This window comes from Juglans regia, chromosome 3 (genome assembly GCF_001411555.2).
Source record: "Juglans regia cultivar Chandler chromosome 3, Walnut 2.0, whole genome shotgun sequence".
In the NCBI taxonomy this organism is placed as follows: domain Eukaryota; kingdom Viridiplantae; phylum Streptophyta; class Magnoliopsida; order Fagales; family Juglandaceae; genus Juglans; species Juglans regia.
In genome coordinates, this window is record NC_049903.1 from 31,831,141 (window position 1) to 31,844,545 (window position 13,405).

Here is a 13,405-nt window from a genome sequence, read left to right on the forward strand (position 1 = left end):
TTATATATATGTATATATATGGCCTATCGATATCCGTCCAGCTAATAATTTTTTCTTAAATGTTTTCCGTCTTTATATCCAAAAGCTCTGAACATTAAAAAAATATATATTTCGATATTTAAACAGAGTTTCTTATAATATAGAAACCAATATAATATATATTAATTCATGTATCCACATCTGATGATCATGAAATGTGTAGTCATGAAATGCTTGCTCAGAGAAAATAAACTAGAAAAATGTAATAAAAATGTCGATACAGATGGATCATCATCATCAGTAGTAGATCACCTCACAGAATAATTAACTAATTAATTACGTGTGGTTAATTCACCACTTCTGAATTAATAAGCAGATAGATTAATTTTCGATTCGTACGTCTGCGCTGTCAACATATATATATATAATTATATATAAATGCGTATATATTCAAATATATATATATATATATATATAGACGTTTCTTCTGATCACATTGGCCAATTAGACTATATATATATAATTAATATATTACTACTTTCTTCTTTTTGTATATATAATTAATATATTATACATGAATGTTAACTTTGAACAGTAGTCTGAGGAGGCTCATGTTTTCTTATTAGAATTATAAACTACTGCATGCTGGCTATTAATGCCGCTAGCTTTTGTCTTCGATCAACCGGAAGCAGCTAGCGCTACGCTATCTAGCTCAATAGTCATGAAAAACTAGTACTAGCAACCCGCGTTGAAGTTTGAACATGAGGAAGATCACTCTACGCCTAATTATTCAGATTTTCCTGCATATACATTAATATTTATATAATATATATGATGGCCGGACATCAACTTATAGTTATAACGAAGTTCATGCTGGATCCATCCATCTCATCATATATATATATATATATATATATATATTTAATAAACAAACTTTTGGAATCATTTCAACTAATTAATTAATTTGAACCACTTCATTAATTGTTCAAAGTTCAAACATTGACATAACTTTTATAACTACAGATCCTAAAGTCAATTAGTTGAAATATTCAATTCAACTATTTATTCAATTCAACTATTTACTTTGATAATATTATTGCACATGATGCATTTACCATATATATATGGTTATAAATTGTAAATGGGAAATAGCTAGCTAGCTAGAAATACTTCTATATATATATCATTGATCAATATTAGATCAAAGTTCTTAAATTCATATTTGCATGATGATCATTTAATTATACGATCGATGTGGGATCGTAGATATTTAATTCACCCATTTATTTAATTACCACACACACACACACACACACACACATATATATATTGAATTACATGATCATGATGATAATGATCAACAAGTACTTGTCTTTCTTGCCAAGGCAACTTAGGCAAGTGACCAGATCATCATCCATTTTTGTCAACGTACGGCTGCCTAACGATAACTCCAAAACGTTTCTTCTCATGATCAGTTCGGAACAAGCTGCGAATAATTCTAATAATTTAGAATCGAAGAAACGTGCCTTGTATATTTTTGTTTCTCTTCTTTTTTTTAAAAAAAAAAAAAAAAATTGGTCAAAGCCAGAATCCATTTTGCTATTGGTGGGCGAAGATACATCAGATCTAATTGCCAGCTCAAATTACTAATTAATTGACAGATTGCAGATATATATGTTATATATATTATATGAAATAATGATACTTAAGATGAGAATGTTACGGTAGTACTTATAAATAATCAAATTTAACTTTTTCTATTTTGAGACAAATAATAATTATACAAAAAATAGAACTGTGTAATATATTTTATTTTTTAATTGATCGTCTACTCCGGATCAGTTCCACGTCACTTATCGTTGTATTTCTATTTGAAATAGGTATATATGAAGAAATTAAAATCGTTATCTGATCTACTAGCTACTTCAAGAGATTTTCAACTGATACCATCAAATCAAATAAATGCATATATAAAATAAATTGGGCAATCGTATACATCTTAATTTGTGTGTCAAGTAATCTTTCCTTTTTATTTTTTATTTGATTTAATCGGTGTTCATTATCATATATTATATATCAATGGGAATATTCAAACATTGTAGATGATCAACCAGCATCAGTAGTACTTAACATGCGTGGGAGTCATGTCAACGGACGTACGTCGAATTCAATATGCGTGCATGGCCCATTGTCACAAAAATATAATTATTATAATTTTCTAAAATTTTAATAAAAAAATATAATAAATAATTAAACTTTTTCAAATTTCAAAATAATAATAATATTAAAAAATAAAATTTTAACAATATTTTATTCAACTTTCAACTTTCATTTTAACTCACTATTCAAATATCGCATTAATTTCTCCGACCCTAAAAAAATTTTGAGTTACTGATCACTTAATTATTAGCCTAAGTAATTTTAAAAACCAATAATCCTAGCTAGCTAGCTAATTAATAATTTGTCGATGTTGAATGCAGCCAAAAAGAATTAATACATGAAGGAAATAACTTTTTTTTTTTTTTTTTTTTTATAAGAAATGGACATCATTTCATTTCCTAAGGAAGTTACATCTGTAAATCAAGTTACAAACCAAACTAACTTCTATTGTAAGCTTCCCCGTATACAAATATCTTTGTAATGTACATTGTCTGAACTTTAAAAAACTCTCAAAAGAGAGTATCAATCTCTGTATAAAATAGAGATAAAACCAACCGGCATCCACACTTCATTCTTCAATGGAGGGAAAGAACTTTAAGACATGATTAAATATTTAACTTATAATCTAAACTAATCTGATCACAAACCGGCGGACTTAATTTGGATCTGCATATTAGTGACGTAATTTTTAAATACGTAGAAAAACATGAGGGAGTTTGCTAAATTCGAAATTAGAAACAGTAGTACTGCCGATACAAGGCAGAAGGAAATATTTCCTTAAAATCCAAAATAAATCTCTAATTATTGGTTTGGAAGGGAAACATATATGCAACTGTTTTAGATTAATATTCCACAACATTGCTCACTAGGCATGCATATATATATATATATAGCTGCATGATCATCAAATTAAACGATTATATGCTCGTTGAAAAGATCAGTACGTAGGTACGTACTTTGATGACTTGGCTGCAGGGGCCTAATTATATATACATGCATGATTCCAATATTATCTAATTAAGTTACCAATAAAGTATTGCCACATATATGGTCTATAGTTAATATACCCGAATCCAAGATCAAATTAAGGTTTCTATAATATAGAACTCTCACTCCTGCACCATATTCTTGATTGTTGAGAGAAAAAATTTTAAAATGATAAAAAATAAAAATAGATGTATAGTACTATATACTGTACGTAGGCATGCAATATAATTTTTCTTTTTTCTTTTACTTATTTTTGTTTATACGGCCATGCCAGTTTAGTTTAATTTCCTAGTCGAGGCCCGTCTTTTAGTAACTGTCATTAACTCCGAATTAATCTAAGTACAGTACTACCTCAGCAACGTCAAATTTTCCTGTCTCTTGAGATCATAACATGCATAGTCCGTCCAAATTAAGGTCATCATATATATATGTTTTTTGCACATGAATATTAATGTTGGGATATTGACTGGATACGACACAAACATTAATATATATATATATATATATGTACTTAATTATAAATGTTTTGCAATATTATTATGTGTATATATAACATATATACTTATTAAACTTGATAAAGTCAAGATACTAAACGTATGATTACTGCGCATCAAGCCTGAATTCAATAACCCGATTGTTAATGCCTTTGATCATGTGAATAATCCCATTTTTTGGTTGAATATTCAGACTAATTAATTACCCCCTACCTAATATATATATATACCTTGATGACCAGGCAATATATATATATATATTATATATATATATCTGCTACATATGATCAGATCAAACCTTGAAAATATATACATGAATTAATGAATGAGTCAAGCTAGCTCATGGATTTGTCTATTATATATTAATTAATAAACCCGGGGCCCATGGAAATTGGAATTACATATTCAAATAATTCGAATTAGTCAAGACATGATTCAAACAGTACTACGCACACGAGAACGTTCTTTGGTCTCTTCAACTGGAGTAGTTATAAACTAACTTCTACCATAATATATATCGTACTTTCAACAAAACAAAATTCTCAGCTAGCTAGCGAACACAACAAATGGGTACATACGAAGAAATTTCACCTTCAGTACCTTTGTCTCTAGATCATCAGCTAGCAAAATGCATGACACGACGTCGGACTACAATGCCATAATTAATGCACGGGCCATAATAATTACAAGTAATAATATTAAAGTAGTCAAAATAGTACTGCCTGCTCCCTCAGACATTAACCAATTTCTCTGACTTTTATAATCTATACTTTCTTTATGGATTTTTGGGTGGCCAACTTTAGGAGATCATTAGCTGAATCATGAGGAAGTTTCTACTGATTCATCTCGAAAATGAAACCTGATCAATTCAAAAGCGCGCCTTACCTTGTCCAAACCCTTGGAACCTAGATATATAGCTTTTGCCTAAATATTCACGCAATCGTGTCAGATCAGCTTAACTCAGGCCAGGCTTTGTCTATATATACATATTAAGTTCGATTCGGAGATCTCATCTCTCTGGGATATCGAAGAACTCAGTTAACACATTCTCTCATTCATAGTATATTTGCACACGTTCTCAGAGCAACCAAAAACACTTCTGCCATATATATTATAGGTTTTTGATCTATATATTCATACATCTCTAGCAAGTGCTAGCTAAACCTTTTTCTCTCTTCATCATGACGAACATGGCACGTTTAGCGGTTTTGCTAGCATGCACTTTAGTAGCTCTTCTATCATCCTCAATGGCTTCCGCAGCTATAGTAGAACATTCATTCAATGTAATTAGCTTTGCTTTCCCAATTTACTATTTTTTTTTATTTGATTTTCTCTGAAGGTACTTCATTAATTTCTGTATTTATCAAAGATTTGGATTAAGTAATTGATGAGTGCAAGCTTTTTTAAGTTCCCATTTTACTTTAGTTAATTCCAAAGATCTCTCTCTCTCTCTCTTTTTTTTTTTTCTAATTTATTATATTCAAAGTTCAAACATGCATGCATGATAGACAGCTTGTTAATTATTCACTTGGTTTCAGGTTCAAAACCTCACCGTCCGGCGGCTGTGCGATGAGCAAGTTATTACTGCAGTGAATGGAAGCCTCCCTGGCCCGACAATACGTGTTCGAGAGGGGGATATCCTTGTCGTCCACGTATTCAATAAATCACCCTATAACATGACTATTCATTGGTAAGTCCTTCATGATCAGAAGCAATACAAAATTGAAAATAATGCACATTAATTTCGTGTATCTAATTGCTTTGAAAATAATGCACATTAATTTCGTCTCTCTAATATCATGACTTTGAAAATAAAACACGAAATCATTTTCTTCACAAATCCCAATTCTTCAAAAGTACTTCTATCGCATCATTAGCCGGTAAATTAATCCTTGATGATCATTACATCATTAGCTTATCATCATGTTTTCTAATTGGTGTGTGAAACTTCACTGTACACTTACTTGGTCAATTGTTTCTGGTTATTCTCATGCATGTTTAATTCAAACGAAGCTCTAAATCTCAATATTTTTCATTAGCTATATATATATATATATATATAACAGATTTACATTTTATATGCATATATATATATATATTTATATATATCTTCTGCAACAAGCAATCTACTTCAGAAAGGGATTGTTGAACCACAATTACGATAGAACTTAATCGGTTTGTACTTGCAGGCATGGTGTGTTCCAGTTACTGAGTGGCTGGGCAGACGGGCCGGAATATGTAACTCAGTGCCCAATACGTCCTGGAAATAGTTACACATACAAATTCAAGATCACCGGACAGGAGGGGACCCTTTGGTGGCATGCTCACTCATCTTGGCTCCGTGCAACAGTTCATGGAGCACTCATCATCCACCCCAGATCCGGTCGATCATACCCTTTCCCTAAACCCCACAAGGAATTTCCCATCTTATTAGGTACCTACGTACTTAATTACATAATTCTCCGTCTTCTTTATTTGCAAGTACTAAGATGGTTAACAGTGCAGCCAAAATTCTGTTGTTGCAGGAGAGTGGTGGAATGCAAATGTCGTCGACGTTGAGAACGAGGCACTTGCTACAGGCGGTGGTCCGGCCAACTCCGACGCTTACACAATCAATGGAAAGCCCGGCGATCTTTACGAATGCTCCCAAAATAGTAAGTAGAAACTCATCATGTACACCATGCACCATGCATGTGATATATGCATGCATGTCAATAATTAATTACATTTTGTTTAATTGAAATTTAATTAATTCTTCTGTTTTAAACAGCAACATATAAACTTACGGTGGTGCAAGGAAAGACCTACATGCTACGTATCATCAATGCTGCACTCAATAACCAGCTCTTCTTCAAGATAGCAAATCACAATATGACAGTTGTCGCCATAGATGCCTCTTACACGAAACATTACGTCACTGACGTCGTTATTGTTGCCCCCGGACAGACCACCGACGTTCTTGTCGTGGCGAACCAGCCCGTTGGGTCTTACTACATGGCTGCAAGTCCGTACGCAAGCGCTGAAGGTGTGGATTTCGACAACACGACCACCAGGGGAATCATCATCTATGAGGGTGCCCCAACGTCAGCTGCTCCGTTGATGCCGACCCAACCGGCCTTCAACGACACGCCCACGGCCCACAAGTTCTTCACCAACCTTACAGGACTCGCCGGCGGGCCACACTGGGTCCCAGTGCCACGTCAAGTGGACGAGTATATGTTCGTGACCTTTGGGATCAATCTCACACCGTGTGAAGTCAACGGCACGTGTGATGGTCCACTCGAGCAGCGACTCTCTGCGAGCATGAACAACGTATCGTTTGTGTTTCCCAGCAATAGCACTGTGTCCATGCTGCAAGCATTCTTCTTCGATGTGAGTGGGGTCTACACCAAAGACTTTCCGAGCAACCCTCCGGTGAAGTTTGACTACACAAATTCCAACATCAGCCTTGATGAGTCGTTGATATACGCACCAAAGGCAACCAAGGTGAAGAAATTGAAGTACAATTCAACGGTGGAGATGGTTTTGCAAAACACAGCGTTTGTTGGGGTGGAAAATCATCCTATACACCTTCATGGGTTCAATTTCCATATTTTGGCTCAAGGATTTGGGAATTATGACCCCATTAACGACCCCAAAATGTTCAACTTCGATAATCCACAAATACGTAACACCATCGCTGTTCCTGTTGGTGGATGGGCGGTCATTAGATTCAAAGCAAATAATCCAGGTAATTTTTTCTACTAATCTTTCATTAAATATTAATGTTATTCTCATTTAATTTTATAATTACCAAATCTTTTCATAATTATCAAATTAGTTAATGGTAATTATGAAATCAAATCAGGATATATAGCAATTAATTACATGCAGTAACATTTTTTAATTAATGGATAAAAGCAACAAAAGTAGTGAAGAGAATGAAAAGGATCGAGTTTTTTTGAGAACGTCCATGCAGTAAATTAATTAATGGATATTGTGCTAATGTATATATGCGCATGCATGCATGCAGGTGTATGGCTGGCACATTGCCATCTGGACGTGCACTTGCCGTGGGGACTGGCAATGGGTTTCGAGGTTGAGAATGGACCAACTCCAGCGACTACGCTGCCTCCACCCCCAGCCGATCTACCACAATGCTAGCAAGCTAGCTAGCTAGCGCTAGATCGATCGTGATCAAGCTCTAATTAGACTACTGCACTGTTGGATTATCATTACTATTAATTGTTTTATTCTATGATTCATATTAATTAGACTAATATTAAGCGTTCAAATTCAATGTATTTCTGTTCAGAAAAAGCAAGACTCACTTTATAATAAAAAATGTGCACTGGCACACTTAGTTTTCTTTATGTTATATATATAATTGTGATCTGTAATTTGTCTTCCGCTTTGGTCAATTTATTTAATTCAAAGGAACAAAGAAATTAACAGCATATATATGTAATACAGGCTAGGGTGGCAGATCGATCGTGATGAGTACTTGATTCTTTCACCATTCTTTTATTACTAGTTTCACAAAGAAAACTGCATATATACGTAATACAAATATATTTGTAATATCAAAATCTAGCTAGCTCATGAGCAACAACGTGAATATCGTCTGAAATATTAATTAATTTATTAGTTGAGAATCATAATTAAAAAAGAAAAATATCTATGATTTTCTAAATTTTTATAATAAATATTAATGGAGATGATCAAGAACTAGGACATTGTAAAAAACATAAATAATAAAAAATTAATAATTAACCGGATGCACACAAGTTATATATAATGCAAATATAATGATAGGCTTACTATCTCTTACCACTCATTTACTGTTCTCTTAATTTTTTTATTATTTTTACTTAATGATTAAGGAAGTAACTATTAGTAAAGTTGTATATATATTTTAATTTTTTTAATGATTAAAGATGTTAAGAAAATACAAAATAATAACGATTTAGATTTGATGTTACCGATATATATATATATATATTATATATAGACACACTTGTCTCTTAAAAAACCAAATAAGGAAAATATTTGGGATGTGGGGATTTTACGCAAATATTGAACAACATATAATAATATTTGCCGTCCGTTTTTCTCATTAATTCCGACAACGGGATAAAAGTACTCGGAAGGATAATTCCTAATTATAAATTAATTGACTTCTAGAATATTGAGGTTAGGTACGTACGTAACATGCATTAATCATTACTTCTTGCATATTGCGGCCTGTGAAAGTATACTCATTATCTAAATTGGTCGGATTTAATTTTAAAAATTTATTACGTTTAGCTTAATGTTTATGATTTGAAACGTTACGAATACACTTCAAAATCACAAACTATATATCATTTCTAAATTGTCAAGGCCGGTTTAAAGTTCAGCCTATTCACTATAAGAAAATTACTTATTTACGACCAGTTAATTCTAACAAAAAAATTATTTATAATTAAAATTAATTATAAATAATCTTTTAGTTACATTAAATTAGTCATAAAAGTCCTTTTTTCTTGTAGTGGTACTATTACTAACTAGGTTCCCAACAAATAACACTTCCCATCATATATATATATAGTAGTGGTACTATTACTAGCTATGCATTACTGACGAACCCAATTAATGGTAAAATTAAATTTTATAACTCATGTATAAGAATTCGTATCACTTTGTGTAGGAAGTAATACTACAACAAATAAGATCTTTTAGGACAAAAAGTTTCGTCTCAAAAGACTGAATTTTCGTCTTTTAGAACCCTAAGAATCATTAGAGAAATGATGATCGGGATACAACTTAATTACACACTCTCATATAAGAATTGAATATTTCCTATACAGATCACTATATATGTTATTATTATTATAAGATTGTAGTTGTATTTTTGCTTCAAAAACAAGATTCTGACTTATATTTTCATATTATAGATAAATTAAAGAAATATTATAACTAGATAATACTCAAGTTTGACAATTAGGCTCTCTTGTACAACTAGTATGCCTAATGGAATAGTGCTAGTGGCACAGGAAAATTAAAAGCGGTGTGTATTTAAATACAACATACGCAACACGCCCATTATATATTTAGTATATCCTCGCGTTTCGGGGAGCTTTATATATTATAAATATATCTCGATCGATGGCGCTCTCTGCTATAAATAGATGCCTTCCTTTTTATTTCCCTCTTCATCTCTTACATTAAGCTAGCTAGCTTTATTTGAAAAATCCTTCTTCTCTTTCAAATAGTACTGATCGATCAGGATGGGCGCTCGCTTTCAGTTTTTTCTGGCATGTGCTTTAGCTCTTCTAGCTTCTTCAATAATCTCGGCTGCGGTTGTGGAACATACTTTCCATGTAATATTAATTCGCAGCTAGCTAGCTTTATCCCTCTTATCTTGCTTTTGATCTAGTACTTCATGATCATCATCTCGCTTTTATCATTCTTGTATATATAATATATAGGCCGCCGAGTCTTTAGATTTGGGGGAAATGGCTGTACGTTGAGTCAAGTACTACTAGGGGTGTAAATTCAAACTGGAAAACCGGTCCAGACCGGATCGGACCGGTTCTACCGGTTTTGAATCGGTCTGAACCAGACCGGTTCTACTAGTTTTGAACTGGTCCGGTCCGGGACCGGTTCTTAGAATGTGAAAACCGGTCGGTTTTGGTCCTATTCCGATTTTAAGATTTTTCGGACTGAACCGGACCGGTTGATAAAAATTATATATAAAAAATAATATTTATATTATTGTATATATAAGTTTTATACAAAATATTATATATATATATATATTAATATATATAAGTTTTATATATTATGTATAATTATAAATTTTTATGTAAAATTTTTATGTATAATATATATAATTATATATAAATTTTATCTAAAATTAGACCGAATTAAACTGGTTACACCTCTAACTACTATGTACGTACGTACTTGTGTTAGAATTGTGGCGAGTGCAATCGTGCAGAGAAGTCATTAATTAGGAAAAGTGCTTGCATCAATCATGAGCTAGCTCTGATCTGCATGAACATGAGATCACGTCCAAAGTTACGGGCAATCTTAAAGATATTCCCTTTTATTAGATCCAGTCATGTCATGCATGCATGATGCATATCATGTACACATGAATGCAAAGGTTGTGGACTCCTCAATATCATGGCCTGCATGCAAGCCCGAGAGGAAAGACATGATGCATGCATGAGTACCTAATTATGCGAGAAAAGCATCATCATCATTCATCATCATATATATAAATATATATATATATATATATATAACATTTTAAAAACATACAGGTATACATTTGAAGCGGCATAGAACACTTTCTTCTTATAACATTTTCATCTTCTTATTGTTATTGTTACAGGTCCAAAACCTGACTGTCCAGCGGCTATGCCGTGAACAAGTGATAACAGCAGTGAATGGAAGCCTGCCAGGTCCAGAAATACGGGTTCAAGACGGTGACGACCTTGTCGTCCACGTAGTCAATAAGTCCCCATATAACATTACTATTCACTGGTACGTACGTACGTACCTTTTGATTTATTAGGACATGCATCAAATTAGATACATAATCCCTCAAATTCTTAAAAGGATCAATCCTAATAATTTATTGATCATCATCAGTATTAATGTTGCTAATTCCAAATTATATATATTATTGATCATGCGCATGCAGGCATGGAGTGTTTCAACTGCTGAGTGCGTGGGCTGACGGGCCTGCGTATGTAACCCAATGCCCCATACGCCCGGGACAAACTTACGCCTATAAATTCAAAATCACACGACAGGAGGGGACTCTCTGGTGGCATGCTCACGTGTCGTGGCTTCGTGCAACCGTTTATGGGGCACTCATCGTGACTCCAAGACACGGCCCTACTTCATTCCCATTTCGAAAGCCATACCAAGACGTTCCGATTCTCTTGGGTTTGACTCATTCCTTGCATTAATTGTGCATTAATTTAAAAGATATTTGATTAATTTTGAAAGTGTAATATTTATATAGCATTAAGTTATATATGGAGATTAAATTAATATCATTTTGATTAATTTGCAGGTGAGTGGTGGAATGCAAATGTCGTTGACGTGGAGAACCAAGGCCAAGCCCTCGGTACTGCTCCCAACATTTCAGATGCTTACACAATCAACGGACAGCCCGGTGATCTTTACTCGTGCTCTAAAGCAAGTATGTGTTGGGTGGATCAATAATCGAATTTGCAAACAAAATTCTTTTAAATATATATTAAAAGTTAATTATAATCGAACAAGGACATAAACAAATTAATATTAAGGTTGTTCTTCATCATGTGCATCTTATTAGATACATATAAGCTGACGGTAGTCAAAGGGAAGACTTACATGTTACGGATCATCAATGCCGCACTCAATAACCAGATGTTCTTCAAGATAGCCAATCATACAATGGAAGTTGTCGCCATTGACGCCTCCTACACCAGGCCCTATGTCACCGACGTTGTCGTGCTTGCACCGGGACAAACCACCGACGTCCTCCTCGTCGCTAACCAAACCGTGGGGTCTTATTACATGGCTGCAAGTCCTTATATTAGCATTCAAGGCATATCAATACCGTTTGTTGAAACCGCCACGACAGGCATCCTCGTCTACGAGGACGCCACGTCAGCTACTCCCCTGATGCCTGCCATTCCGGCGTTCAACGACACAACCACTGCCCACAAGTTCTACACCAATCTTACTGGCCTTGTAAGTTGGCCCACATGGGTCTCTGTGCCAAAAGAGGTGGAGGTGGAGATGTTCATGACATTTGGATTGAATCTTGCACCGTGCAGCGGCGGCGACACTTGTGCAGGTCCATTTGGGCAGCGACTTTCTGCGAGTATGAACAACGAATCGTTTGAATTTCCAAGCAGATTGTCTATGTTGGAAGCCTTCTTTGATAAGGTTGGTGGGATCTACACCACTGATTTTCCCAGCAAGCCTCCGGTGGAGTTTAACTACACCGATCCCAGTATCAGCTTTGATCAATCACTTCTATTTGCTCCAAAATCAACCAAAGTCAAGAAATTGAACTACAATTCAGTAGTGCAGATTGTTCTACAGAACACGGCTCTTATAGCAAGGGAGAATCATCCTTTACACCTTCACGGTTTTAACTTTCATGTGTTGGCACAAGGTTTTGGAAATTATGACCCAGTAAATGATGGCAAAAGGTTCAACCTTTTCAATCCCCAAATACGTAATACCATCGCGGTGCCCACTGGAGGTTGGGCTGTTATTAGATTCCAAGCAAATAATCCAGGTAATTATTACATGCATTAATATTTCTAAAGTTATAATTATTATTATATTTTAAATATGGCTATATATATATATTTTAATGTGCTTCTCTAAAAGATATATATATATATATATATTATGAAAGAAATATTTAACAATTAATGCATGCATGCACGCACGCAGGTATCTGGATGGCACATTGCCATCTGGATGTGCATTTGCCATGGGGCTTGGGCATGGCGTTCGAGGTTGAGAATGGGCCTACACTGCCTTCGAGGCTGCCTCCACCACCTGTCGATCTACCCCAATGTTAAGAAATTGTTTCCTGTGTCACTCTAATTTGTTGTCATCTTCTTATATATGTACTGCTCTCATATATATATATATATATATATATATATATATATATAAATATATATTCTGATCAATTTGTAAATTGGGTCTCAAATTTCATTCTTTCTTTCTCTTCAAAAAGGACAAGAAAAATATAACTCCATGAAAAACACTGAGAATGTTTGAAAATCCACCTTATTTTT

General features: G+C 34.0%; 2 protein-coding genes across 2 annotated transcripts; both read left to right on the forward strand.

The window, feature by feature from the left end:
• Positions 1–4,631: 4,631 nt before the first annotated feature.
• LOC108984801 (laccase-7-like) lies at positions 4,632–7,972 on the forward strand. The gene is made up of 6 exons (XM_018956860.2): positions 4,632–4,903; positions 5,159–5,310; positions 5,810–6,054; positions 6,146–6,274; positions 6,391–7,350; positions 7,633–7,972. Exons 1-6 carry the CDS (start codon positions 4,802–4,804, stop codon positions 7,761–7,763), a joined length of 1,719 nt encoding a protein of 572 aa, XP_018812405.1. The 5' UTR covers positions 4,632–4,801; the 3' UTR covers positions 7,764–7,972.
• A 1,896-nt stretch (positions 7,973–9,868) lies between these two features.
• On the forward strand, positions 9,869–13,183 carry LOC109002960 (laccase-7-like). The gene is made up of 6 exons (XM_035688863.1): positions 9,869–9,961; positions 10,981–11,132; positions 11,293–11,540; positions 11,671–11,799; positions 11,935–12,891; positions 13,053–13,183. Exons 1-6 carry the CDS (start codon positions 9,869–9,871, stop codon positions 13,181–13,183), a joined length of 1,710 nt encoding a protein of 569 aa, XP_035544756.1.
• Positions 13,184–13,405: the final 222 nt, after the last annotated feature.